The 24,844-nt window shown below is 45.4% G+C and overlaps 1 protein-coding gene across 4 annotated transcripts in view; it reads right to left on the bottom strand.

Moving 5' to 3' along the window:
- Positions 1–24,844, bottom strand: part of Ablim3 (actin binding LIM protein family member 3) — a 114,806-nt gene that overhangs the window by 71,235 nt on the left and 18,727 nt on the right. For all 4 annotated transcript variants that reach the window (XR_009589779.1, XR_009589778.1, XR_009589780.1 and 1 more), the window contains exon 3: positions 193–330. Coding sequence is in view for 1 of the 4 variants with exons in the window: in XM_021633692.2 (XP_021489367.1) it covers positions 193–330 (138 nt within the window). In the remaining 3 variants the exon portion in view is untranslated. The remainder of the gene's footprint in view (positions 1–192; positions 331–24,844) is intronic.

Genomic DNA, 24,844 nt, shown 5'->3' with positions numbered 1-24,844 from the left:
TGGACAGTCCCTGTTTCTTTGAGGTGGCCAGGACCCCTCTTTCCCCCACATCCTCCTTCCCATCCATCCATCCATCCATCCATCCATCCATCCATCCATCTCTCCCAATGGCTTGTTCTTCTTGTCTCCAGGCATGTGCTGGCAGGGGACAGCCAAGAACCTGAGAACAGTACCTGAGAAATGGCCTCCTACCTTGACAAGTGAAACATCTGATGTGGAAGTGGTTGTTGTGGACACGGACCACCTCCCCCTTGCAGGTGTCTCCGCAGCGGTAGCACTGGATGACATTGGAGCTGCCCCTGGGACTGTACGGACTCTGCTGGTAAGGAACTGTAAGAAGAAACAAGAGATCGCTGTCTAGGAGACTCTAATTTTCTGAAAAGTCACCCACGAGTTATCATAATTTTAACTAGAAGAATAAAAAGTAGGAAGGGTAGAAATTATCACCCCCACCAAAAGGAAGTCTTCAGCACATTGCGTATGCCAAGCTTGGCACTGAGTGGCTGAGACTAGCCTCCTCCAACAGGCAAAGACTCAGGCGTGCAGTAGACTGGCAACAATAGAAGCCAAGTTGCTGAATGAAGAGAAATGAAAGAGGAAACACTGCACAGTCATGTGCTGCACAAGGTCTGGGCCAAGGTCAAACACATGACAGGGACCCTTGGCATCAGCTGGAAAGGCACGACTGCCTGATGCTGCTGTTGTTACAGTGATGTTTCAGAGCTTGTAAACAAACCCACTGCACTGCCAGTCTTCAAAAGCGCATACTACCATATACAGTGCAGTGGGTTTGTAGCTGAGTCAGGGGGGGTTGCAAAAAAGAAAAAAAAAAGTCTGGCAACAGTAAAAGATTTCTGAACATGCAGAAAAAAAAATTAATTCAAAATCAAATGTGTCGTGAATCTAGGTGTTCCTGGCATTGCTCAACTGTAACAATATTTAGAAGTTTTATACAACATATTTATGAAACTGTCAGCACTGGGCAGTACTGGAGAGATCTATTCACTATTTTTTATTTTATTTTATTTTTTTATTTTCAAGACAGGGTTTCTCTGTGTAGCCTTGGCTGTCCTGGCCTTGCTTTGTAAACCAATCTGCCTTCGAACTCACAGAGATCAGCTTGCCTCTGCCTCTCTGAGTGCTGAGATTACAGGCGTGTGGTACCATGCCTGGCTGATCTATTCACCATCAATCTCCTGCTTAGACCTGATCGTGGATACTTTAGAGATGGACTTTCCCTGAGATGTAGTCGGTTAAACCACCTTAAAATCTGGTAAGTTGGAATTAAATAATAGATAACCTGTCTACACCATGAGACTAGGATTGAAGTGATATTAATAGCTATCGGATCTATCCCGATGGAGTAACTTTGCCTTTGAGGAATCCAAGCTCTCTTGTAGTTAGCTTTATCGGTCTTTGATGAAACATTATTCAGTTCCTTAATTTCTACTCAGAGTTGGAGATATAGTTAAAAACCATCTGTTCATACTCTGTTAGAAGACTCATCCTGAAAATACCACTAACACATGTGGCCTTCATGGATGACTGGATTATAAGTTCTCTTTAACGCTTAGCAACTTTGAACTATGGAGGGACCTAGAGAGCGCATCTTTTAGCGGCTCTTGACCCAGTGTAGTTACAGTCTGTTCACTGGCATTTGAATGCCTTCTAGGCACATGAGGGAGGGCACATGGTGACTTATTTGGCAATGGAACGTGAATGGAAACTGTGTGTGTCCCCTTCCTTCAAGGAGCCAGCATCCGATGTGCATATTGTCTTTCTCTTCACCTCGCTATGAGTGAAGGAGGTCCTGAAGGTGCTAAGGATGCTGGAGCCTGGATTCATGCATAAGCATCCAACGGGAGCAAGAACAAGTCTTTGTTGTCATGTCCCCCAAGACCAACACTATGCTATCTGGCCCATCTGGAACCTGGTATTCTCTCTAACTAAATTTGATGTTACCCCCCCCCCATCATCCTCTTGGCAGCTTCACCCTTAGGTCCATGACTTGTCTTCTCCTTTTTAAAGACAAGAGAATAAGATTTCTGATTCTTTCCTACTTATGAGTATCCGAAAGCACAATTGTGCTATAGAGCAATGATCTGGCTGCTTCGCCCTGAAACTGGACTTTGAGAATGTTGGTAACTAGGGTGGGAGGGGAAAAAAAAAAGACAATTTCACTGGTTTTGAACTCATAATTCTCTTGACTCTGGCTCTCAACTGCTAAGATTGTAGGCATCACTAAGATGGCTGGCTCAATTTCATAATCTCTCTCTCTCCATTACTATTCCTTTTCTGTCTTAAAGGCAGAAAAGATAAATCAAAGAAATTCATTCATTAGCTAGGTAAAGAAATTATTAACTCATCTGAATGAGTTAACATGGAAAAGTGCATTAACTGCCCTGCAAAAGGCTGAGTGATGACTCAGTGGTTAGGAGTACTTGCTTGAATGCTCACAACCTCCTGTAACTACAGCTGTGGAGGATCTGATATCCTCTTCTGGCCTCTGCATGCACTCATGCATGTGCCCAGGTGCGCCTGTATGTGTGTCCCTGGAAATGCTGACTGGAATTATGACCACCATGCCCCCACAGCTCAAAACAATTCTCACCTAGAATGTTTCATGAAACATTCTCTTTAGTCCAATCCATTTTTCTCCTTTTTTTTTTCCTAATTTCTGCTCAGAGTCCCCTGGAAAATATTACACTCCCTTCTCTTCTCTGGTTTGTGAGAAAATATAAATCCTGCTCATATGAGCAGCCTGGTGATATAGCACTGCCAAGGGAAGCAAAGCTGTGAGCCTGAAAATGAAATAAGAACAAATAGTACAGCCATACCCAACAGTGAAGAGGGCTTGGAAGGCTCTCAAATTCCCACCAGACCCACAGCACACGTGTTCTATGACTTTTATCCACTCTATCTTATGAGTCAAGAAGCACCATTTAAGGTCAATTTATTATTTTTTTCTAATTTAGGGAAGTGGAATTGTGGGCCTGAATCCATCAGAATTCAGCCTTTGAGCCTGATAGAAGAAAGAGATAAGATTAGAGGGGGTAGCTGAGGGAAATAGGTCTTTGTGGGCCAAAACATTAACTCTTTCCCTCCATCTCTGACCCCTAGAACGAGCATGCTGTACAGGGTCAGAGCTGCAGGGCTGTGTGCTGATTGTTCGTAGATCATCAGCAGAAAGTCATGCAACCCTGGGAGAGCTCATCCAGGTTGCTGATGGAGGCTGATTATAAAAGGATTGTGTGTTTTGATGTTACAGGAATTCCAAGACCATTTGTTTCTGTTGTTGGTTTTGTGTGTGTGTATGTGTTTGGTTTTTGGAGTCTGGGTTTCTCTGTGTTATCAGTGTTTTCTGCCCTGGAACTCGCTTTGTAGATCAGTCTGGCCTTGAATTTACAGAGATCCTGCCTGCCTCCGTTTCCCATGTCCTGAGATTAAAGGTGTGTGCCACCATGCCTGGCTCCAAGACCTTTTTATAAGCAGGCAGTGTCAGCAAGACCTCTGGGGTCAGGGAGGCTGGGCTGAGGCAGGCGGCATACACCCCTGCCCTGGCAGCTATCCTGTTTCCAATGAGATTTTGTACTTTTGGTTTAATTAGATTAGGAAATTAACCTTGTTTTATTGTAGGTGTATATGGGGTCATGTGGGAAGCATGTGACCTCTCTCTCCACTAGACTGCTGTGGAATGCTGACCTATTTGGATTTTGGTTTTGGTTGTGATGCAGCAGACAGAACCCAGGGCTTGGCATATGCCCAGCCAGCTCTGTCACTGAACTATCCCACACTCTAGCTACTGAGCTTTGACAGTTGATCTTTCTCTTGACTATTCCCAGCGCCACCTCTTTAAGCCTAAAAAGTAGTGAGGTTCAGTCACTACTTACCACATTTATCTTATGAGTAAGGGTCTTTTAGGTTCCAAGTTGATTTACAAACCTATTTCCAAATGACCTCATGTGTAACGAACCTGTCCTTGATAGCGCCATTTTATGGTGGTGACAAGCCTCATGGGACAACATAGCTCGGTTTACTTGTGATGTAACTTGCCGTTGTCAGGTTTAGGCATAGATTAGAAAGTGCTATCTAGTGATGCAAGCCCAGGTGGCAGAAACAGCTTTTATCTGCACTGTCTAGTATGCGAGCCACCATCCATATGTAGCTGCTGGAGATCTGAAATGTAGCGAGCATTGCTGAAAAACTGAGTTTTGAGTTAAAATTAATGTTAACTAGCATAAGCTTACAGATAAGTAGCCATGTGTGACTAGTTATAGTGGAAGTTTGGTTTCTTTAAAAACTCGGTTCTGTTATATAACTATGTTTTTGTTTTAATCCCAAGTGTGGGATATTGGGCTGCCTTAGTTTATTCATAGCTGATATTTGCCTCATGCGGCTTGGAGAGGGACACGGTTGTTGCCAGCAACAGTAAGTGGAATTCTAAGAGAGGGTATAAATACCAGAGCCAGGAGAAAGCGGAAAAACTCTCATAAAGAAGGCTCCTGCTCCCCATGCTGTTGCTGGTGCATTCTTCTGCTCTGATTGCTGTTGTTGGCTTGCTGGACTGCTAGATAACCTGACGACTAAGACTGGCATTGCCCCAAAGAACCCGATGGCTCTAACCAGCTGAAAGTAGTAAAGAGACCTACACCCCTTCTCCCCAGTAACCTTCATTCTCTCCTTCCTAGTGTTGGGATGTTGGAAAGCTATTAGGAGTGTTGGAAGCTATTAGGATAAGGAGTGGAGAAGGGAGGTAGAGGCATACGAAGCCAATAAAGTAGATAAAAAGTAGGCCAACAACTAGTGCCTGCCATACTGGGCAATGCAAGCAACAGCTTCAGAAATACAACATCAGGTAGACAAAAATAAATTAAGCCTGGTTGAGTTCTGGCAATACAAAGCAGCATGTGTAAATTATCTCACAGGTATGTACTGAGGGACACACACACATACATACAAATATTTTATGCCTGAAAAGCCCTTCCTTTTGTGTATATCTGCCACATTTTCTTTACACATTCATCTGCTGATGGGCACCCACGCTGATTCTTTAACTAGGCTCTAGTGAATGGTCATTTCGTGAACAATGGTGTGCAGATATCTGTCATGTGCCTGCTTAGATCCCTCCAGGCACAGGCTGGTGAGAGGCATGGCTGGCTGGATCACATGGTAGCTCTCACTTTAGCTCTTGAGGAACCGCCATGCTGATCTGTATAGTGGTGGCACTCATTTACACCCCACCAGCCGTGTGTGAGGGCCTCCATCCTCACCGGCATTTGTTTCGGATGAGCCCAACTCAGCACCCTATTCTGCACCTGTGTTTCCTCCCTGGCTATCTTTCTTCGACTTCACGTGCCTTTCTCCGAGAGGGCTGGTGGCGACCTGGGTTTTGTTTTCCTCTCTGCCAGCACCTGGCTTTCCAGTTTTGGATAAATCGTACTACTTCTTCAGCCTCAGCTCTGTTCTTTTTTTTTTTTTTTCCAATGCAGTTTATTCAGGAACCTTGAACAATCCTCGGACCCTGGGGAAAGCCAGCCCACAGCTTAAATAGCCTCTGGGTAGCCAACCCAGGCGTGCCACGTGGGCAATGCAGATAGGTCCACATACATGGAAGCAAGCCAGATCCTCAGCCTTAGCCACTGAAGCAGGACATTCTCCCCAAGCATGGTTGGATACCATAAAAAGCTAAAATGTTACGCTCAGGATGCGAGGCTAAGCACTGCACTCAGGGTCAGCCGCTTTGGACCCAGAGAAGAGCAAGTCTGGTTGCATGCGGGTTGATGCCCCAGGTCCCGCCTCTGAGAAAAAGGTATCAGACGGGTCTGATGCTCTTTGGGTGGATGACACCTAAACGAACATCGGTACAAAGTCCCAATTTATTTCTAATATCAGAGATCAGACCTCTACTCTTGCCTGATGCGTCTAAAACAAAAAGGGGGAACTGTAGAGAGCTGCGGAATGCTATGCCTTAAAGATGGAGCTGGTTTCCGCCTTCCACCTTCCCGATGGTGAGTGCTCTCTGTCACGAACAATTCTCAGCTCTGTTCTTAAGACAGTCTCTGCATCTTAGACAACATGACTTATAAGGCTCACTCTAAATTTAAAAAAAAAAATGAACTTCTGAAGTTCTCTTCTTCCACATTCCATCCTCTCTACTAAATGGTCCTGCATTTAAACTAGACTCTGTTTTATGCTACCAGATTTATTAGTCTCTTTAAAAGCAGATAATGGCACAGTTTCCCCCATAAGGATTACAGCTGAGAAAGTTATGTTCTATCTACCCATGGGCCACCTGTGCAATCTTTTCTTCCTTCTCCCCAAGGGTCACTTGACCTTGGAGATAAAAATGTTCCCATGTTTTAATAGAGTGTCTTTTTAAAAAGTAGAGGGTATGCTATGCTGGAGTATAATTAAAAGAGCAACAAAACTGACTTGGAGACAGTCTAACAGCTTGAATAATTGGCTAGAAGTGTAATAAAAACAGCAGCGTTTCTGGTTGCAAGGTGAAACATCAAGCAGAGAAGCCACTGCTTCAGCAATGAGCTGCTGATGGCCTGGGGCCCAAAGAAGTGCACACCAAGGCGGGGTGCGGGGTTCAGCAGCCACCACTCTATAGCTTGCTGACTTCAATCGAATCCAAAGTGCCCCCAGTGTGTCCTCAAGTGCTGGCTAAGAGACCCAAGTGTGGATCCCCACACTTTGTAGGTGCAGAGCGGCTGCGTGGAAGGTCAAGGAGGTTTTTGCATAGGAGTGGATCTGGGAACTCACAAAGGGAGGTTGGGTTTGATTTCAGAGTTGAAGTAGATGAAGCTTCTCAAGGTGAGAAGACTTCCCACTAGTCTCTGTACCAGAAGAGGGAAAGCGTGTGGCACATCTGGTTGCTGGTATTGGGGGTGGGGTGGGCTTTGGATTGGAGACTTGAAACTTGATGGCTGTGTGACTCAGCAAAACCGAGCCTTCAATTTCCCTGTCTTTAGAATGGGAGAAACTCGGCACAGTTTTTAAGTAACTTAAATTATGCTCAAGGTACTCTTTGACAAATAACTCAGGCTCAAAAAGCAATAACTCATTTTAAAGGCCTTCTGAAGTCATGTATCCTTACTTTCAACCCACTGTAAAAACTTTTCTGAAATTACCCTTACCAGCTAGCCTCTGAACCTGGCTCAGACAGTTCTCAAACCCACTGCTGGACAAATCCAGAAAAGGTTCCATTCTTTCCCTTTCTGGTGGCTGTCAAAATAATTCTGTTGGTTCCAGACCGCTTGCCATCTTGAACAAACTCTTACTTCTTGGGAGTTCTCTGTTTCTGGCTTACTGTGGGCTGTAGAGGAACGCATGAGTTGGGCATTTCCTGCTGAGGGCATAAGACAAGGTCTGTCTGTGATAGCCTTCTGTATTTTGAGCATATGTGCTGTTTCCAGGAGAGTTTGGGTGTTCGCAGTGTGTTCTTATCTAGAATAAGTGAGTAATGGGCTGCTTTTGGTAACCTGGGAGAGTCCTGTCCCTGTCATGACAACAATGCTCATTGAAATAAGACCTTTGGAGCAGGAAGGGGCTGGGAGGTCATACCTATGTACTGGCTTGGGAGCCCCATGAGGGCAAGGACCATGCTCTTGTTTACCAATTTACTCTCTGCAGCAAGTATGCAGTATGTGCTCACCTCGCCATGTCGCCCTTTCCTTCTCATTTGATGAATAAAAAGAATGACTGAACTGGCTCATGAAACCATTGAACAAATGAGTAAACTGAGGCTTAGAGGAGAGGGGTTTTCCAAACTTGCACAAACCACAGAGGTTTGCCTCAGAGCACAAGGGTGTCTGTTTTAGAACAACTTGACCAGAGTAGGCAAACCCAGAGGTCAACTGGGCTGGGCATAGAGGCCAGGTCATAGAAAGGTGGTCAGAGAGCATATAGAGGTGAAGTTATTCTAAGCCTAACGGACATGCTGAACTCTAGTATTATATAGGTAGTCAGGTCAGCTTCCAAGATTCAGGAGTCCAGGTAGAATCAGAAGGTGTAAACACAGAAGGAAAGCTTGCAAGGATAATAGATAAAACTCAGAGGAGTTTCTCTCTGTCAGGAAGTGTGCTCAGACATGCTGTGTGCATCTTTCCAGTGAGTTTCCTTCATGCAGGGAGCACACCACTCTCCTTATTTTATGGATGAGGAAACTGAGGCAAAGAGAAGGCTTCTTGCTCAAGGTCACAGTAGTTGATAGAGGGCAGAGTTGCACTCTGAAGCTGGCCCATGCTCTCACCATGGCAGTGGTCTGCTGGCAGAGGCTTTTCTGGAGGAGCACGGGGGCTGGATAGCTAAAAGAGGCTAAAAGAGGCTCTCACATTCTCTAACAGTGGCCATTTATTTTCCAAAAAGCCATTTAGAAATGATCCGGAAACAATGACTGGAGAATCCTAGGGCACAGTGTAGGACTCACGCAATTCAGCACCCTTAGCAGCGGACGAAGAGGCTTCTCATAATGGCTGTTCTCAGGCCAGAGCACTTCATCCCTGAGCAGTTTCCCTGGCATGGGCAGAGCGAGCGAGAGCGAGAGAGAGAGAGAGAGAGAGAGAGAGAGAGAGAGAGAGAGAGAGAGCTTGGCAGGTGCACATACTGGTCCTCAAGAGAGGCAAAATCTGTAGGTTCTGGCAGCTATAGAAGAATGGAGTCTTCTCATTTCCCAGGTCTCACCACAGATGGGCCTGGTCTGACCATAGTTTCCCATGTCAGCAGATTGAGAGCACAGGCTGATACACACGTGGCTACTAGGCAATGGAACGTCCTCCCCAGCCCTGATGCCAGCCTCACCAGCACACTTCACAGTCACAGCTGTCTTCTTCCAGAGAATGTTGTCGGGACATATGTCAGAGCAGCAAGCTCTTGGCCAGACAGCCTGCCACAAGACAGCTACAGCAGAAATGGGCTGTTTGACCTGAAATAGGTTTCATGGCAGGGAGCATCATGAGGGAGGAGGAGGCACAAGTGGCTGCCACACCCTCAGGGACACACTGATTTCTAATGATTTCCCTTGGCTCTACTTGAATTAGGTCTATTTCTATGTATACCCATTTCTCTTTTACCATAGTGGAAGCCCTGTTTGAATCCCTTTGCCCCTTCCTGCCTCCTCTCCCACCCTGTCTGCTTCTGACTGTGCCTGTGTCCGTGGGCTTTGTCCAGAGGGTTGTCACTGGGCCTCTTTCTAAGGACTCAGTTTAGATGTGCCTTTTCCTTTCTTGCCTAGGGAGCCTCCTCCCTTCCCCTAGGCAGAGGAATAATCCTGCTAGCTCTGTAATAGGAGTCCCTTCTGTCCTCCCTAATTTATGCTTTGTGCTGAACATCTGAATTTGTGGTAAGCACCCCCTGTTCTTCTGAAGGCACACGCCTTGGCAATTCCAAAGCCAGGAAACTGCTCTTTCAGTCCTGCTTTCTGCAGCCCTTCCTGACCCCGAGGCCTTGTTCACTGAATAGAGGGAAGGCGCCGAGTGGGGTGGTGATGGAAGGATTCCTTCAATGCTCCAGAAGTACTGTTTGGCCGTCTCTGTTATGGGGTTTTTATCAACCCACTATCTAAGGCTGTGTAAGATGGCTAGGGCCAGGCAAGGCTAGGTGGAGAAGCAGAGACTATACTAGGTCCTCTGCTAGCCTTGGGATTTTTTTTTCTTCCCATTTTGGAGTAGGTTCCCATTAATCAACACCAGCCCTCTATCCCTCACCACCTTCACAGACACCCGGTTAGCAATACAGAGAAGGATGGGAAAAGGATAAAGGCGGCTAACATTAACTCCACAACTGCCATGTGTGTTAAGTGCTTTATGGTCATCACTTCACTTAATTCTCACAACAATCTCATGAGACAGACACCACAGGGAACTCCAAGGCCCAGAGGGGATGATTAATGTGACTGAAGTCACCAACCAGATAAAGGCTGGAGCTGAGTGTGCCCAGGCATCAGGGTGTCCAGGAGAGCCCATTCTTTTTCTCTTTTGCTCTCTCTCTCTTTGGTTGGGTGTTCTCCTGCCCAGAGCATCCCGGAAAGAAAGGAAACCTGCTCTTCTCCCTGCTGAGTCATGGGACTTATGGCTTGCCTGAGCATTCTCAACAAGGGGAGCGTAGCTGCCTTACTCCAGCCTGGTGCCCCTTTTCAGGATTGCTTCACAGCTTATCTGAGAAATAGAATAGATGTCCCTGGGAACCATATTGGAAAATGGAGGCCCTCAGGAATTGGCAGTTGTCTTCCTGCTCTGAGTGACTCAGTCACCTGGCCCCTGAGCCAGAGGCTTCAGTATTTATACAATGTTTGCTCCCCAAGATCCTGGCAGGCCATCAAGCTCCCAGTACAAAGCAGAGAAATCCTAGGAATATAAGCTAGCAAACTGGTTTCCCGAGACTCAAAGGTTTTCTCATTAGAGTAGAGGGACTACGGAAAACATGTCATTTTCTAGAACTACCTAGAGGTTTCTAAGCTCTCCTCCTCCCCTTACCCCCCACATAGAATGCAAATATATTCTGTCCCGGTTTTTGTTCAGGGAATTTCTCTGGACCAGCTGTTGTGCGGTTTGGACATGTCTCCCACACATGCTTTATTTGGGTGGCCTAGTGTTTGCGTTTAAGGTCTTACAGTCACTAGTGTGGACGCCCTATCCCACCCCTGCTTCCTCTTTTCTTAGCCATGATCAGCTTCTCTCTGGAACTGTAGGCACTCGAAGGCTCCGGGTTGAGATCCTAGCTGAGAGCACAGGCAGATGGACTAAGAGCCATGGCAGTCGAAACAGATCACTGTTCACCCCAATCTGATCTTCAGGGAACCTCCTGTCGCATTCATTCTATCTCTGTCTTTACAGAAACAAACTTGAGTCTCTGGGACTGGAAGAAGTCACCCATGGTCCTTATCATGCTGGCTATATCAGAATTGAGGGGAACACTGGGTTCCAGGCCAGGGATGTTTCATCTGAGGACAAGGCACCATTATGGACTTATCGAAGCTACTTTAAGCACTCTTCCTTCTGAGATGGTTGGGGTTCCTTGAGGCTGGCCCAATTGCTGAGTCCTGCGCTGCTCCCTCCAAGACCTTCATCATATTCACTAGAAGCTCATCCCCTACTCCACCAAAGCTTGACCTAGCTGTAGGTCCCCTCTTCCAGGCTATGAGGGTATTGGTTATCTTTTTAACTCCTCTTCCAGCCTCTCTTTTCTCATCTCCCCCTTTCCCCTTCCATTGTCTCTCCCTCCATCATTCCTCTGTCTTCCCTGTGAGAGAACCTGTTCTTTCAGTGCTATCAATTTTTTGGGAAGTCTTAGTATTTCGCTTCCCATTTCTGGGCTCTTGTTTTCCTACCTATAAAGTTAGTATCTGCATTCTGGGACCTCTGTTTTCTTTCAGGGTCTATATAATTGAATGTATGGCAAGTACAGGTTACAACATACAGTGCCTTCAGGGGTAAGTGATGGGGGTGGCAAAATCGAACCAAGGGGCCCAAACTGAAGAGACTAGCTACCCAAAGAGAAACAAAACAACAGCAAAAAACCTTACTGGGCCCCAGGGATTGTGGTCATAAAAAGCCATATGCCAATCCCAAAGAAGACCTGTCCGTACAAACTAGATTCTGCCTGTGGGCCATCATTTTGGGCAGCTGCATCCATACAGGCAGACAAAGTCACTTTCAATTACTATCTGAGACAAGCAACATGCTGTCCACATGCCTGTAGGAGCTGGAGGGGCAGAAATCTTCCTGCAATGAGGTCTTGCAGCGCTCCAGGCTGGTAAAGGAAGCACCATATAAGCTTGCCACTCTCAAGGGTTCAGTGACATTCCTCAGGGACAGGCAGTGGTTTTCAAACATGGTTTTGGGCCATGACCCACTGGAAAAATTTTTCTTTTACACAAAGATCCAGGATATAAATCTGTGAAACCAAGGTGTCACTATAAAAACCTAGCATATATAACATATACTCACATTCTCTTTTTCTTCTATGCTCCATTCCATACCATTACTTTATTCCATTTATTTAAAATGCTTCCTGCTACCAAATGAATTGATTTCAAGATCTGCTAGTGGGTTGTAGGAAGGTTGGAGGTTGAAAGAGAGACAAAGATGATTCTGGTTATATGCTGTCTGCTTTTGGTAGGCAGCCATTGGTCTTGCCACTATTTGAATTAAGATTTATTAAGATTCAACATTCAGTTCTGAGCTGTACTGGGCAATTTAAGTACTTAGTAGCTATATGGACTACTAAGCTGCTGTCCTGTGTAACACAGAGGTGGAGTGTTTTCTTCACTCTAGATCGTCCTATTTGACACTTGGTTTAGATCTGGCTTTATAATTTTGCCAACAAAGAATCTGAAATCCAAGGTCCTTCAGAGAGGGTTGTGAGACTGGAGACAGGTGGAGTTGGAGGTAATGGAAGCCTCAAAGGTGTCTGGCAGTGGTTGGGTTGACACAGAAGGGGGCCTTAAAGATTTATCCTCCTTAAAACAGTCATAGCTTCCAAGTCTGAAGCCTATGTTTTGTATGCGAGGTAGTGGATCCAAACCTTCATCTTTACAGGAAAACAGAAGCCAGTTTCCTTTTCTTACTGGGCAAGCATGGAGACCCTAGGCTATAGAACCTGTCAGACCACGGTTCATATCTAGGCTTTTTCTTTCACAGTCTGTGAGTGTCTAGGGGATTCATGCCACTAAACCTCAGTTTCTCTTTCTGTGAGGATGGAATTAATAGGACTTACTCCTCATGATTTTTAAAACAATAAGGAAGCAGTATGTCCATGGCAACAACAGATTGCCATAATGATAACGATGATGCTACTATTATAAGGTCAATATCAAAAAAATGTAAAGATGAGCATACTTTTCACCCAAAAGGAAGTTCCAGGCTACAGTAAGGCATATGATAATAATGGCAGTGGTGGTGATGATGGTGATAATGAAGGTGGTGGTGGTAATGGTGATATTGATGGTGATGGTGATGAAGATAGCGGTGGCGGTGGCGACGCTGATGTTGATTATGGTGGTGGTGATGTGTTTTTCCTGATGTTTCATCTGGTACCTGGTATAGTAGGGCACTCACTTTTTATTTGTCATGTGAATGACTGAATAAAACACATCACTTAGGTACCACTAAGGTAGAACTTTGTACTTATGTGGGGGGTGAGAAGATTATTAATTATTTCTAACTGTAAAGGGAAGGAGAGAGAAGGAGAAAAACTGGAGAGAGTGTTATGGAGAGATGGTATTAAAATATTTAAGTAACCTCTCTCTCTCTCTCTCTCTCTCTCTCTCTCTCTCTGTGTGTGTGTGTGTGTGTGGGGGGTGTACCAAGGCACAGGTGTCATAGAGAGCATGTGCAAGCCAGAGGACAACCTTGAAGAGTTGTTTCTCTCCTTCTACGTTTACATGGGTGGTAAGGATTGATCTCAGGTCACTAAGCTTAAAGGGTAAATTCCTTTACCTACTGAGCCATCTTGCTGGCCCTCAGAGAGAGATGGTATTTCTATAGTAATTAATAGGCTGGTGGCCCTTGATTTGTGGGACCAAAAAGTCAAGACATGATAAGTATCCAGGAAAGAAGGAAGAAAAACAATCACAATCAAAAGACAATAGAGAAAAGATATAGAGAACTTTTAGATATCACTTATGGGTGGGGGGATGGAAAGATTTTTACCGCACCAGTGGAAAAAAATCCCCACCCTCCTTTTTGGAGGATAAATGGGGATTTCTCTGTGTAGTTCTGGATTCCTGGAACTTACTCTGAAGGCCAGGCTGGCCTTGAACTCAGAGGTCCACCTGCCTGTGCCTCCTGAGTGCTGGGATTAAAGGGACATGCCATCACTACCTGGCCCCAAAATTTCCATTTTCACTGTAAAACAAGTGATCATTTCAAATTTCAAATTTAACTGTTACAGCATGAAGGAGCAGGAGGAAATGTTCATTCTCTGTGTGTATGAGCGAAAGGCTCTTGATGGTGGCTGAGCCTATGCATAATGCCCTGCAAACAGCTCTTTCACCCGTAAATGTGGTGGACATCTGTTGTTTTGCCTGTTCAGCATCTGTTCTCGGCAGCTTCTTCTGGCGATGGAATCTCTTTCCTGTGAGAAGCCATTCTATGGAATATGAGTAGGCTCAACACTGTCCCAGGTCATAGCGGCCAAGTAGTCTGGACCAGGCCCATCCAGAGGATGCTTCCTCTTTTCTAGGCTAATGGCAGCCACATGACCTAACCCTGATGATACTTTATTTCTGTAAGAGCTCTTGGGGAAGGCACCTACCTACTTAGCCAGTAAGGGACAATTGTGAGGGATTTGATGCCATCTTGGGGTTGGTCTCCACTTGGAGATGGCCTTATTGTTGAGTGTGAATAGACTTCTGAGTGCCTTATTTGAGTCTGTGGATCATCATGGGCCTATCGTTCATCTGAACTTTCTCATTACACAGACCAATATGGTACTTCTACCTGTACTGGCTGGTTTTGTGTCAACTTGACACAAGCTACAGTCATCAGGGAGGAAGGAGCCTCAGTTGAGGAAATACATCCATGAGGTCCAGCTATATGGCATTTTTTTTTCAATTTGTGACCAATGGGGGAGGGCCCAGCCCATGATTTGTTGGTCCAGGGTTCTAGAAGAAAGCAGGCTGAGCAAGTAAGGGTAAGCAAGCCAGTAAGCAGCACCCCTCCATGGTCTCTGCATCAGCTTCTGCTTCCAGATTCCTGCCCTGTTTGAGTTCCTGTCCCAGCTTCCTTTGATGATGAACAGCAATATGGACTTATAAGCTGAATAAACTCTTTCCTCCCCACCTTGATTTTTGGTCCTTTTTTTTGTTGTTGTTGTTAGAGCACGGAGACCCTGATTAAGACATTACCCTCCCTTTTATTAAAAAAAAAAATGTGAGTTTGAGTTGGGGTTTTATCCCTTGGAGATAGCTAAGCTATGTCCTAATACCTAGTTTTCCACACAAACTATACCTTGCCACCAATTTAAGTTGAACAGGTATATTAGGGCTACTTCATATATGTAACAAGTAGGAGTCTATGTATGTAACAAGACTCATAGCTTAACTGAGGTCATGGGGATGATTCAAGTAGACCTAACTCCTGCCTGCCTATGACTCTGGCTCTAGTGTGGGGGAAGGATGGAGAAGGGTGCTGTAAGAAAGGAAGGAGAGTCAGCAGCTGCCTTCCCAGCAGCCATTGCTCCCCTTTGCTTCCTGAGCATCTTTCTTAGTGGACCCTCCTCAGAGAAGCCATGACTTTCAAAGAAGGTGGTAACCTTTTGTGTCTTGTGTGAGGGGACCTCTGACTGGTGAACACAGATCCTAGTAATTTCCTTCCTTTGCCATTGGATTGATTGAGACAAAAACATGTGATGGACTCCTGGCTAATGAGACCAGGCCAGAGAAATCTTTTGGAGGTTGGGTGGGTAGAACTGGGTGTTAGGAACATTTTCTCCAGTAGATATTGTTATCCATACGCAGTGGTGGTGGAGCTGTGTGCTCATGTTGGTTTCCAAGCCACTTCAGACAGAAAACCATCTGGGGCCCTGACTGCACTGGTGGACCTGACTGCATTGGCCCTCTTTTTGTTTTCTGTAATAGAAATGTTGTAGACAAACATGTCTAGATTGTGAAGGCCAGTCCAGCTAGGGCCCAGTATCTGTTGCCACAAGCACTGTACAGAACCCAAGAGACTAATCTGGGAGCATCTAAATGGTTGGGGGAAAGCTTGTCAGAACAGCTCTGGGTAGAAACAGGTGAGTTGGGCAAGATAAACAGGTCCCAGAGCAGAGGGCAATGATGGGTGAGAACCACAACCCTTTCCTCCAAGGCACTTTCCATGGCAAGACATGTCTCTGGACATCCCTTTGCTCACCCAAGGATGAGAGCTCTTGGGTTAGTAACTGGAAAGAAAAAGCTAAGCTTTCCTCAGTGCTAAGGCGAGAACACAAATAGCATTATCAGACAGTGTGCCAGCCTCCTCCTGGGTATTACAAAGTATATTTCTGCAGTGTGTTTGCCAACTTTCATGAATGTTTGAAAAAAATCAACTGGCATTGAAATACTGTCCCACTGCTGCTAGATTAAACACACTCTTCATTCTCTCAGCCACGGCAGATGGCTTTCCTTCTCTAAAGTTACCATTTCTTTTCTGTTTTAAATTATTTCTATTAATTCATTGAGAACTTCATACATTGTATTTTGAGCTTACTTACTCCCTCCTCCAACTCCTCCAAGATCCATTTCTTCATTCCATACCTACCCAACTTTATCTCCTCCCCCAAACCCAGTGAGACAAGAAACCGGTTGAGTCTGGTTTGTGCCACCCATACGCTCTCGAATGTGTGCCTTCCATGGAGTGTGGTTGACCTACCTCCCTAAAGAAAACTAACTCTCCCTCTCCCAGGAGGTATCAATTACCCACAGATCTCCAGCGAGGGAAGAAACCTCTTGCCTGCCTTCTCTCTCTTGTCTGGTTTGAGCTTTTGCTTGTCTTGTGCCTGCTGTCACAACTGCTGTGAGTCCGTATGTTGCGTCTGATAAGAACAGTGTTTCCTTACAGTCATCTACTGCCTCTGGCTCTTACAGCCTTTTCTTCACCTCTTCTGCAATGATCTTTGAGTCCTGGAAGGAGGGAGGTGTGATGTAGCTATAGCTGTAGCTGTAGATGCCCCATTTAAGGATGAGAACTCCTCGCTCTCTTATTCTTTGTACTCTGACCGGTTGTGGGACTCTGTGCTAATCTCTCTCTACTGCTGGAAACCTCTCTGATGAGGTCTGAGAGATGCACTAAGAACTTGTGTCTAGACATGTTGTAGGTCCAAAGGGAGAACCTACAGCTTTTGCTTTATTAAAGGGACTTAGTATTAAACCGACTCTTAATGACTCATCCTTATACTCATAAAGCTGTTATTTCTTTAGGAAGAGTATTTTGGGTGCAAGATTGTAGCCCTCTCTTACCAGGCAAAGATGCTAGCCACCCAGGTGGCTATGCTGGCAGAGAGAAGGGCAAAGGTATCTCCCCTCACTGTCATGCATTAGAAGCCCTGGGCCTTGAGGTCTCACAGCCAGCTTGTGTTGGTGTCATTTATGCAGACAAACATTATCCCTTGCCACCTCGTAGTCTACCCCATTATCTATCTTTTATCAAGCTGCCTACAGATAGATGGATCTCCACATCTCTCCAGGTCAGCCTCTTCTCCATTGCCGCCTGCTCCATTTCAGCCACGAGCATCACTCACCATAGCGGGCTTCCTCTCATAGCCATCTTCCAGATTACTAGTTCTCAACTGGGAACAACTTAACTTCCAGCTAGGGATATTTGACAATATCTGGAGACATATTTTGTTATCAGAACTGCAGGAATTGACTAGCAACCATCCTATAATATACGGGGCAAACTTTCCTCCTCTCCACACAAAATTATCTGGTCTAAGATGTCTGTAAGTGTCAAGGCTAAGAAATCCTGTTTTGGATAGAATTCACCATCCATCCCACAATTCTCAGGATAAATGTTGTCCACCAACTCCCCTCAGCAATGTAAACTCTGTGTCATTGGTTCTCACAGGAACTCTCTTTTATTCTCAGCAGGCACTCTCATAATTATTTGTCTCCCCAAAATACTCCAAGCTTAACAAAGGCAGAGGGCATTTTGGAGCTCAGCTCTGTAGTCTTAATGCCAAGCATTATACCTGGCATGGGGTGACGTGCAATACAGATTTTAAAAAATAAAGCAAGCCTGCTTAGTGCACAACCATGTGCAACCATGAAGCACAGTGATCAGCATAGCTCTTGTCTATTGGAAAGTGAGATGCTTGTTGAGGCCACGCCATAGCCTCACTGAGCAGAGTTTTGCAGGCTAGGGAAGGTGTAGTCAGAATCCTACAATGTCAGCAGTTTTGGAAAGTGTTGGTCCCTGGACTCCTCTATACCCTTAAATTTTCTTATGAATGCTAAGGAGCTTTTGTACATATCAGTTATATCTTACAAAATACTTATCATATGAGCAATCATGCTCTAGGAATTAAAAAAAAAAAAAAAAAAGCCAGAAGCGCAGAAGCACAGATTCCATTAGCTGTCAGAATGGGGACGTACCACCTGTTGCCCCTGGAAACCTCCACGGCCTACTCATGAGAGAATGGGAAGAAAATAACTTAAGGTCAGTATACAAATCATGCTGCTTCTCTGAGCTTCTCTGAAGGTCTCAGGGACTCTCAGAGATCCTGGAATGTGTTTGAAAGGGTTGTACTATATGAGTCTTGACGTTAGAGGGATGGACTCTCACAAAGGAATCATGGTAAGCTACTTGGAAATGGTTCTATATAAGCTAATCCATAAAAGCTGGATTGCATGGGGGTGCCACCCCAAACCCATATTTTGTGGGTCCGTCCTACTGCCTGATTCCCTAGCATGAAGTCAACACCTGCCTGCCTTTGTGAACAGTTTCCTGGAACAGTCACTTTAGTTAGACCATTCATTGCTCATGACAAAACACTGCCCAAAAATACCTTAAAGAAGGAAAGGCTTGTTTGGGGCTTATGACTTCAGAGGTTTGGCTCCATGGGTCACTCAGTCCATTGTTAAGTGAGCTTAGAGTGAGGCAGACATTATGATGGCAGAAGCTTGTGGTGGAAGAGGCTGATTGCTTCATGGTAATCTAGGAAGCAACACATGTCTGGGCTTCCGCAACCCATCTATTGGATGGTGTGACCCACATTCAGGGTGGACCTTTCACTCTTACTTAACTCCTCTGGAAATCTTCTTACGGACACACCCAGAGGTGTGTTTTTATTAATCTAGGCCTCTTTAAGTCCAATAAGGATTAAACATCACAAGAACCATGTCCATTCAGTGAGGCATTGTTGATGGTGGCTTTCATATTACAACAGCAGCAGAGACCATGTAACCCCCAAAGCCCAAAGGATTTATCATACAGAAAAAGTGTGCTCATTCTTATTCTTTAGAATGCAAAAGAAAGTTAGCTGGGTGCAATGTTGCACACCTTTAGTCCCAGCATTTGAGAGGCAGAGGCAGGCAGAGCTCTATGAGTTCAAGGCCAGTTGAACATGGCAAGTTCAAGGACGTCTAGAGCTACATGGTAAGACCCTGTCTCAAAAAAGAAAATTAACTAAAAATAAAATTGAATGTGGAAGTTGAGGTTTCCGCCAACACTAAACTTGATGTCAAAAACTTTTAAGACGTAGTCCATCTTAAGTCAAGTTGGGGGTTCGTGAGTCAAGAAGGAAGGTGGGGAAAACATCCTCCCATCAGGTGGGATTAAATAGACCAGACGTCTTGAGTGCTTTGTGCCTAAGTCTCTGATATTGGAGAGAATCGTGGGAAATCTCTTAGCCATTTTGGCATTCTAAGTAGGTTGGTCACACAGAGAAAACTGTCTCCACATCAGAGGTGCCCACAACGGTGGCCTCCCAGGGTAGTGTGCTTCCTACAGGTGGTTGAGGCTGTGAGATGATAAGGTTCACAGCACGACAAACCAGATCTTTGGGCATCTGATGCATAATCACATCAACTCAAGAAGCACAAACACATAAGTGATGTGGTTGGGACAAGATAAAGGGAGCAGCAGGCATTTGTCCCAAAGGCATGCCCCTCTGTGGCTTCAACTGATTCCTGTCCTGTCGGGATGTAGACTCAGTGAAACTGGAAACTTGGATTTTAAAGTAAAACTCCAAGGTTTTTTTTTTTTATATATATATATATATATATTGGCTCAAATACCAAACAAACAAAAATAAAAAAGAATATGATATGAGCCAACTAAAACACATTTACGGATTTTTTTTTCTTCACTCAGAGTATGGGGATAAGAGACACTTTAGTCTTCTTGCCAGCTTAAATATGTTTTGATTGTAAGAGGATACAAGCAACCTTTTTATATTCATTTAGAAGTTTGCTTTGTTTTGTTTTTGATTCTCCCAGTACCCTGTCATCTCATATTTTTGCTATTTAATAGCAAAGGCGGGACTTTTGACTTCAAGTCTAGTGTTCGTGTGACAGCTGCAGAGACACCTGCAGTCCGCAGAGGGAACTGGGTGGAGCAGAAAGGACACGGGTGGGGAAGCCTTAAGGGACAAGGGAGAACACTCACAGTAGGAAGTATAGACAGGACCCAGCAGTTGTCACACAGAATCTCAGCAGCAGCTATTTATACTGGCCTTCTGTAGCCTTTAAAGATAGGGACCAATGGACACTTGAAGTGGCTGGAACTGGGTTTTAGTCACTTGGAGAGAGTTAAGAGCTTGCATTGTTACAGGGCAATACAGCCACAGCCAACATATCATTGAGCAGGCATGGCTGTATTCCAAGGAAACAGTACAGGAGCTGGATCAGATCTGGTCCTCAGGCCATAGCTGTCCACTGTTCCACAGCGTCGTTCAACGGTCTGGCAAATTAGCTGTGTGTGTCTGTACAATATCCTGATGCCACTCAACCTCTAAGGCCAACTCAGAGGTGGTTTAGTTGGGTTAAACGACTAGATAGCATTGACAGTTCCTTCCCAATGTGAGATTCAAAGATGCTTTGAACTGTTTTTGTCGAGGCTCTGGGGATAGGACCCCCACGTCTGGTTCAAGCTGGTGGGGGTGGCAAGCCTCTTGTACAGTGCCCCCAACTGCAGTTGCCAGTTCTGTGACTGAGCATATGCTGGCGGAAGCGTCAATTCAGAATGAGCCAGTTAAAATGCAAGGAAGGGACAGCTAGCAGATCTTCCCAGTTAGAGTCCAGGCTGCTAATTACTTTTGTAAAGAGAAATACATAAACATGCAGATGGCAACTGTAGTAAATATGATCTTCTACATATAAATATAAAAATCCTACCCACTCTTCAAGGCCTTTCTCACATGCACCACATTTCTAGAAATAGTTTCTGGTTCTCCTTTCATCCCCGCTCTGCCTGTGAGCTATTTTCCTTTGAAATCTCATGGTCTGAGCTTCTTAGGAATAAGCTATGCCATCAAATGGATGAGACATCTAAAATCTTGGATGTCTTGTCAAAACTCAGATTGCCAGGCTCCACCCTTATGGTTTCTGGTTTAGCTACTTTAGGATGAGGGCTGAAAACCTGCCTTTCTCCAGGCAGTTCCCACCTGATGGTAATGTTTCAACTGAAGATTACACTTTGAAAACCTCTGACCTCCAGCACGGTTCACATATGTTTCACACTTGTTTCATCTTGCCCTCAGGTTATAAGTCATTGGATTGTGTGTAGACCTGGATTGTTCTTGTGGACATACAATGAACATTTGGAAACACCCGAAGATGAGATGAGGGGGAGGGAGTTTCTTTCCTCAAGATGAACTTGACAGCTGTTTCCTATAACAGGTGTTCCCTGAGGCCACAGAGAAAGTAAAATGCAACAGATTTGTTCCCAAGAAGTAACCAGCACAGGAAATTCCTGTGGTTATACTAACAGTCACACCACCATTCAGGTGGAAGACCAAAACCCAAATGAAATCCATCAAGGCCTCATACAACCTTCACTGTACATGGTGTGGTTACCGGGGGTGGGGCGGGGAGGAGAAGACAGAATACAAACAGTGAAGGTTGTCCGCATAAGAGGGACTGCCAGTGGGCCGAACTGTGATTCCCCTCCTTGTTCAAAGACGGAAACCACTAGCATCTCAGAGCAGATTAAAGCATCTCAGGAGAAGACTAAAGTGAAAAGGAAGTCATGATATAGGCTCTAAGGATGACTGGTGTCCTTACAAGAGAGACGAGGACACGCTACACAAAGGGCAGATGTCATGCACAGCTGTGTGAGAGTGGTCAGCGTGGACTTGGGAGGAAGGAAACTTCCATTGTTTGTGCCAACCAGCGTACATCAGTGCTTTATGGCACCTCTCATGAGCTACTCAATAGGGTCCAAGTCATTACTTTAAGTGGTGTGAGTGGTACAAATGCTACTAAGATGGGCTGGAGGGGTGGTTCTGGTAGAGAATTTGGGTTCAGTTGCCAGCACCCACATGGCAGCTTATGACCATCTGTAACAGTTTTAGGGAATCTGATGCTCTCTTCTGTGTTTTGTAAGCAACAGGCGCGCGCGCACACACACACACACACACTCACACACACACATATTGGCAAAATACTCAAACACATAAAAAAAGTAACATCCTAAAAAATACCTATCAGAGAATCAAGGCCATACAATGGCCCTGGAATACGAGGCATTTACCCTGTCTACGCCTCAGCCCCAGCCCCAGCCCCAGCCTGGAGGATCTCAAGTCTGAACTGGCTTCTCCCAACTCATTTTCTGCATAGCAGCCAAAGTGCTTCTTTTAAAATGCAAATCCAATGATAGTCAACTCTGACTCCCATCAACTCCAGGTATATCAAATACTACCCAGTAGCTTTACTCTACCCTGATATACAGCTAGACACCTTCCGTAGCCTTAAGGCCATCTTGATCCAGCCCCTGGCTTTTGATGGCCGCCTTAGCCTCATCTCAGACCTGCGTGCATTTGGCATCCACCCTGGACTTCTTTCTTTCCATTGCATCTGGTTTCCTCTGCACACTGGCAGATCCTCTCCCTTGAAGAGGTGTGTCTGAGGTGCTTCTGGGTTACCTGACTCTACATTTAGGAAAACACAATTGTCTGACAGCTTTCAGCAGGGAGACATCATATCTAGCCCACTCTACTGCCTGTGACAGGTAAGCCGTCAGTAGACAATGGTTTCAGGAACAGCTGCCACGAGCTGAGTATAAGCAAGAGGAGGCGTAAAGCTCAAACTTGAGCCCTCCCGAGAGGTTCACAGCATGTTCAAATATTAGAGGATCCTGGTGACGGCATCCTTCACCTGAGAGCTGTAAAAGGAGCTGAAGGGTGATATTTTGAGCCTGTCAGCCAAGACAAGTCACCTGCTCTGACGGACATGATGAAAGGGCTCTTTCTTTCTGGCCTGGCTTGCTCACTGCCCTTCCAGACACAAAGAGACGCAGCTAAGCCGCGAGCCTATGGATACCAACCAGAGACCTTTTTATTATCATTTAGTTAGAGACACCACACTTTTCGAACGAGACACTAGGATGTGCCAGCAGGGACACGGCCCAGCAACACTATAAAAGTACTAGAAACGAGGGCAGTGGTATATAATTACATTAGACCCACAGTCAACTGACTCTTTCCCTACTTGGTCCATTCACCTGTAACCCAAATAAAGTTGGGCTTGCTTTGTGCTCAGTTTTTGGGCAGACTTGTTTTTAGAGCTTGCTGGGTAAGGGAAGCCAATAACCAGAACTAATAAAAAAAATCAATTTGGGTCTTTGCTGACTTCTCTTTCTTTCAAGTAGCCAAGGGAAGAAGATACCTGCTTAATATCTAGCAGACAGAGGCTAATATAAGGCTTTATGCGTGTGCCCTGTGATCCTCTCTGGCCCAGTGAAGCAGGTAAGGAGATCACCGCACTTATTCCATGGCTGAGCAGACTGAGATGTAGGGTACAGAAGCCACGTGCCTGATGCCAGCCCAGCCCTTGTAAATTTCACCAGCTACCTTCCTGCGTAAAATGTACACTTAGGGAGACCCCTTCCTGCTCCATAAAATATTGGAGAATTTTCCAGATACCATTGGTAGCAAAGCCGATTATTGACAATATTAAGGTCAAGAAACCTCAAGAAATTCATTACCCCTTGGTTCTCAAACCCCAAGCTAAGTAGGTTGTTAAGACAAGAGGGGGAAAAACATCCTTAAAGCATACAAATATGTTCACTTGCTCAGCCTCTCTATGATAGGTTAGTGGGGAAAACAAAAGCCCAGCAGAATACTTCTCTTCTATCCAAAGAGGTATCCTGTCCCCAGCCGATTCCAGGAATTCTGGTACAATAATTAACACATAGGACAGAGGCCCAAACTCACTGGCACAGGACAGCCTCTCAGATGTGTAACCAAGAAGCCCCAGGTCACAGTCACATAAAGGGCTCATTGACTACATGTGTTGAAAAGCATATGCACTTCAAGAGAGACAGAGAGTGGAACTATGGTTTCGGGGCAAGCGGGGAGGATGACACTAAGTTTCTCCTCTAGTTCAAAGCCCTTGGAGGCTCTCCAAAGCATTCTTTATGTCTAGACTCAGCAATGGACTTTGCTACCAGCTAAGGAATATTTTCCCCATAGTGCTGATGTCACAGACGCTGGAATAATCTAAATCAGCAGGCTCGCTCTGGTTACAGGACTGAGGGCATCTGAGGGCTTCCTGGGAAGGTTAGTTATGGGTAGTGCCCAGCTGCTCTGGGTTTGGAGGTAATCTCTGGAGCTGGATTTAGCTCAAGGGGAGAGATGGCCTCGGGGAAGGCAGTGGCATCAGACAACCGAAGAAAAAAAGTCTGATGATGAGATACAGAGCGTGAAGAGATTAGGGTGGTGAAGTGGTCCTCGATAAAAGGATGAAGATGAACACGGAGTCCTTCCCCTTACTCCTGGCCCTTTGCTAGGCTCAGGATGAGGAGGGACTGGAGATGAGGACAACTCCTGGGTCACACAGGGTCATTCTTTTTGTGCTTCAGAGTCTTCTCCACCTGTGGACACATGTAGGGCTCCCAGGCTGTAGGCCACAGGGACGTCACACAGCACAGTAATACACGGAAAGTGTCTTCAGCCTTTCTAAGGTCAAGGTGTCCTAAAGGTGTCTCTTAGTCCCTTGACATAAAAGGCTTTTCTCAAGTGAGACTTATTCTGGTGTCACTTTCCTGGCATTCACAAAACCCCAGTGAGGACTTGGCCCCAAGCAGGAAGTTCTGAGCACAACTAGATTACAAAGTTTACACATTAAAGCTTGGGCACATTGGCAAAAGTCATTATTTATCAATATTTACTGGGTAATCTCTCTGTGCTGGGGACTGGGGAA

Source organism: Meriones unguiculatus, chromosome 2 (assembly GCF_030254825.1).
Source record: "Meriones unguiculatus strain TT.TT164.6M chromosome 2, Bangor_MerUng_6.1, whole genome shotgun sequence".
NCBI classification, from domain to species: domain Eukaryota; kingdom Metazoa; phylum Chordata; class Mammalia; order Rodentia; family Muridae; genus Meriones; species Meriones unguiculatus.
This window is presented reverse-complemented; position numbering and strand designations above follow the sequence as displayed.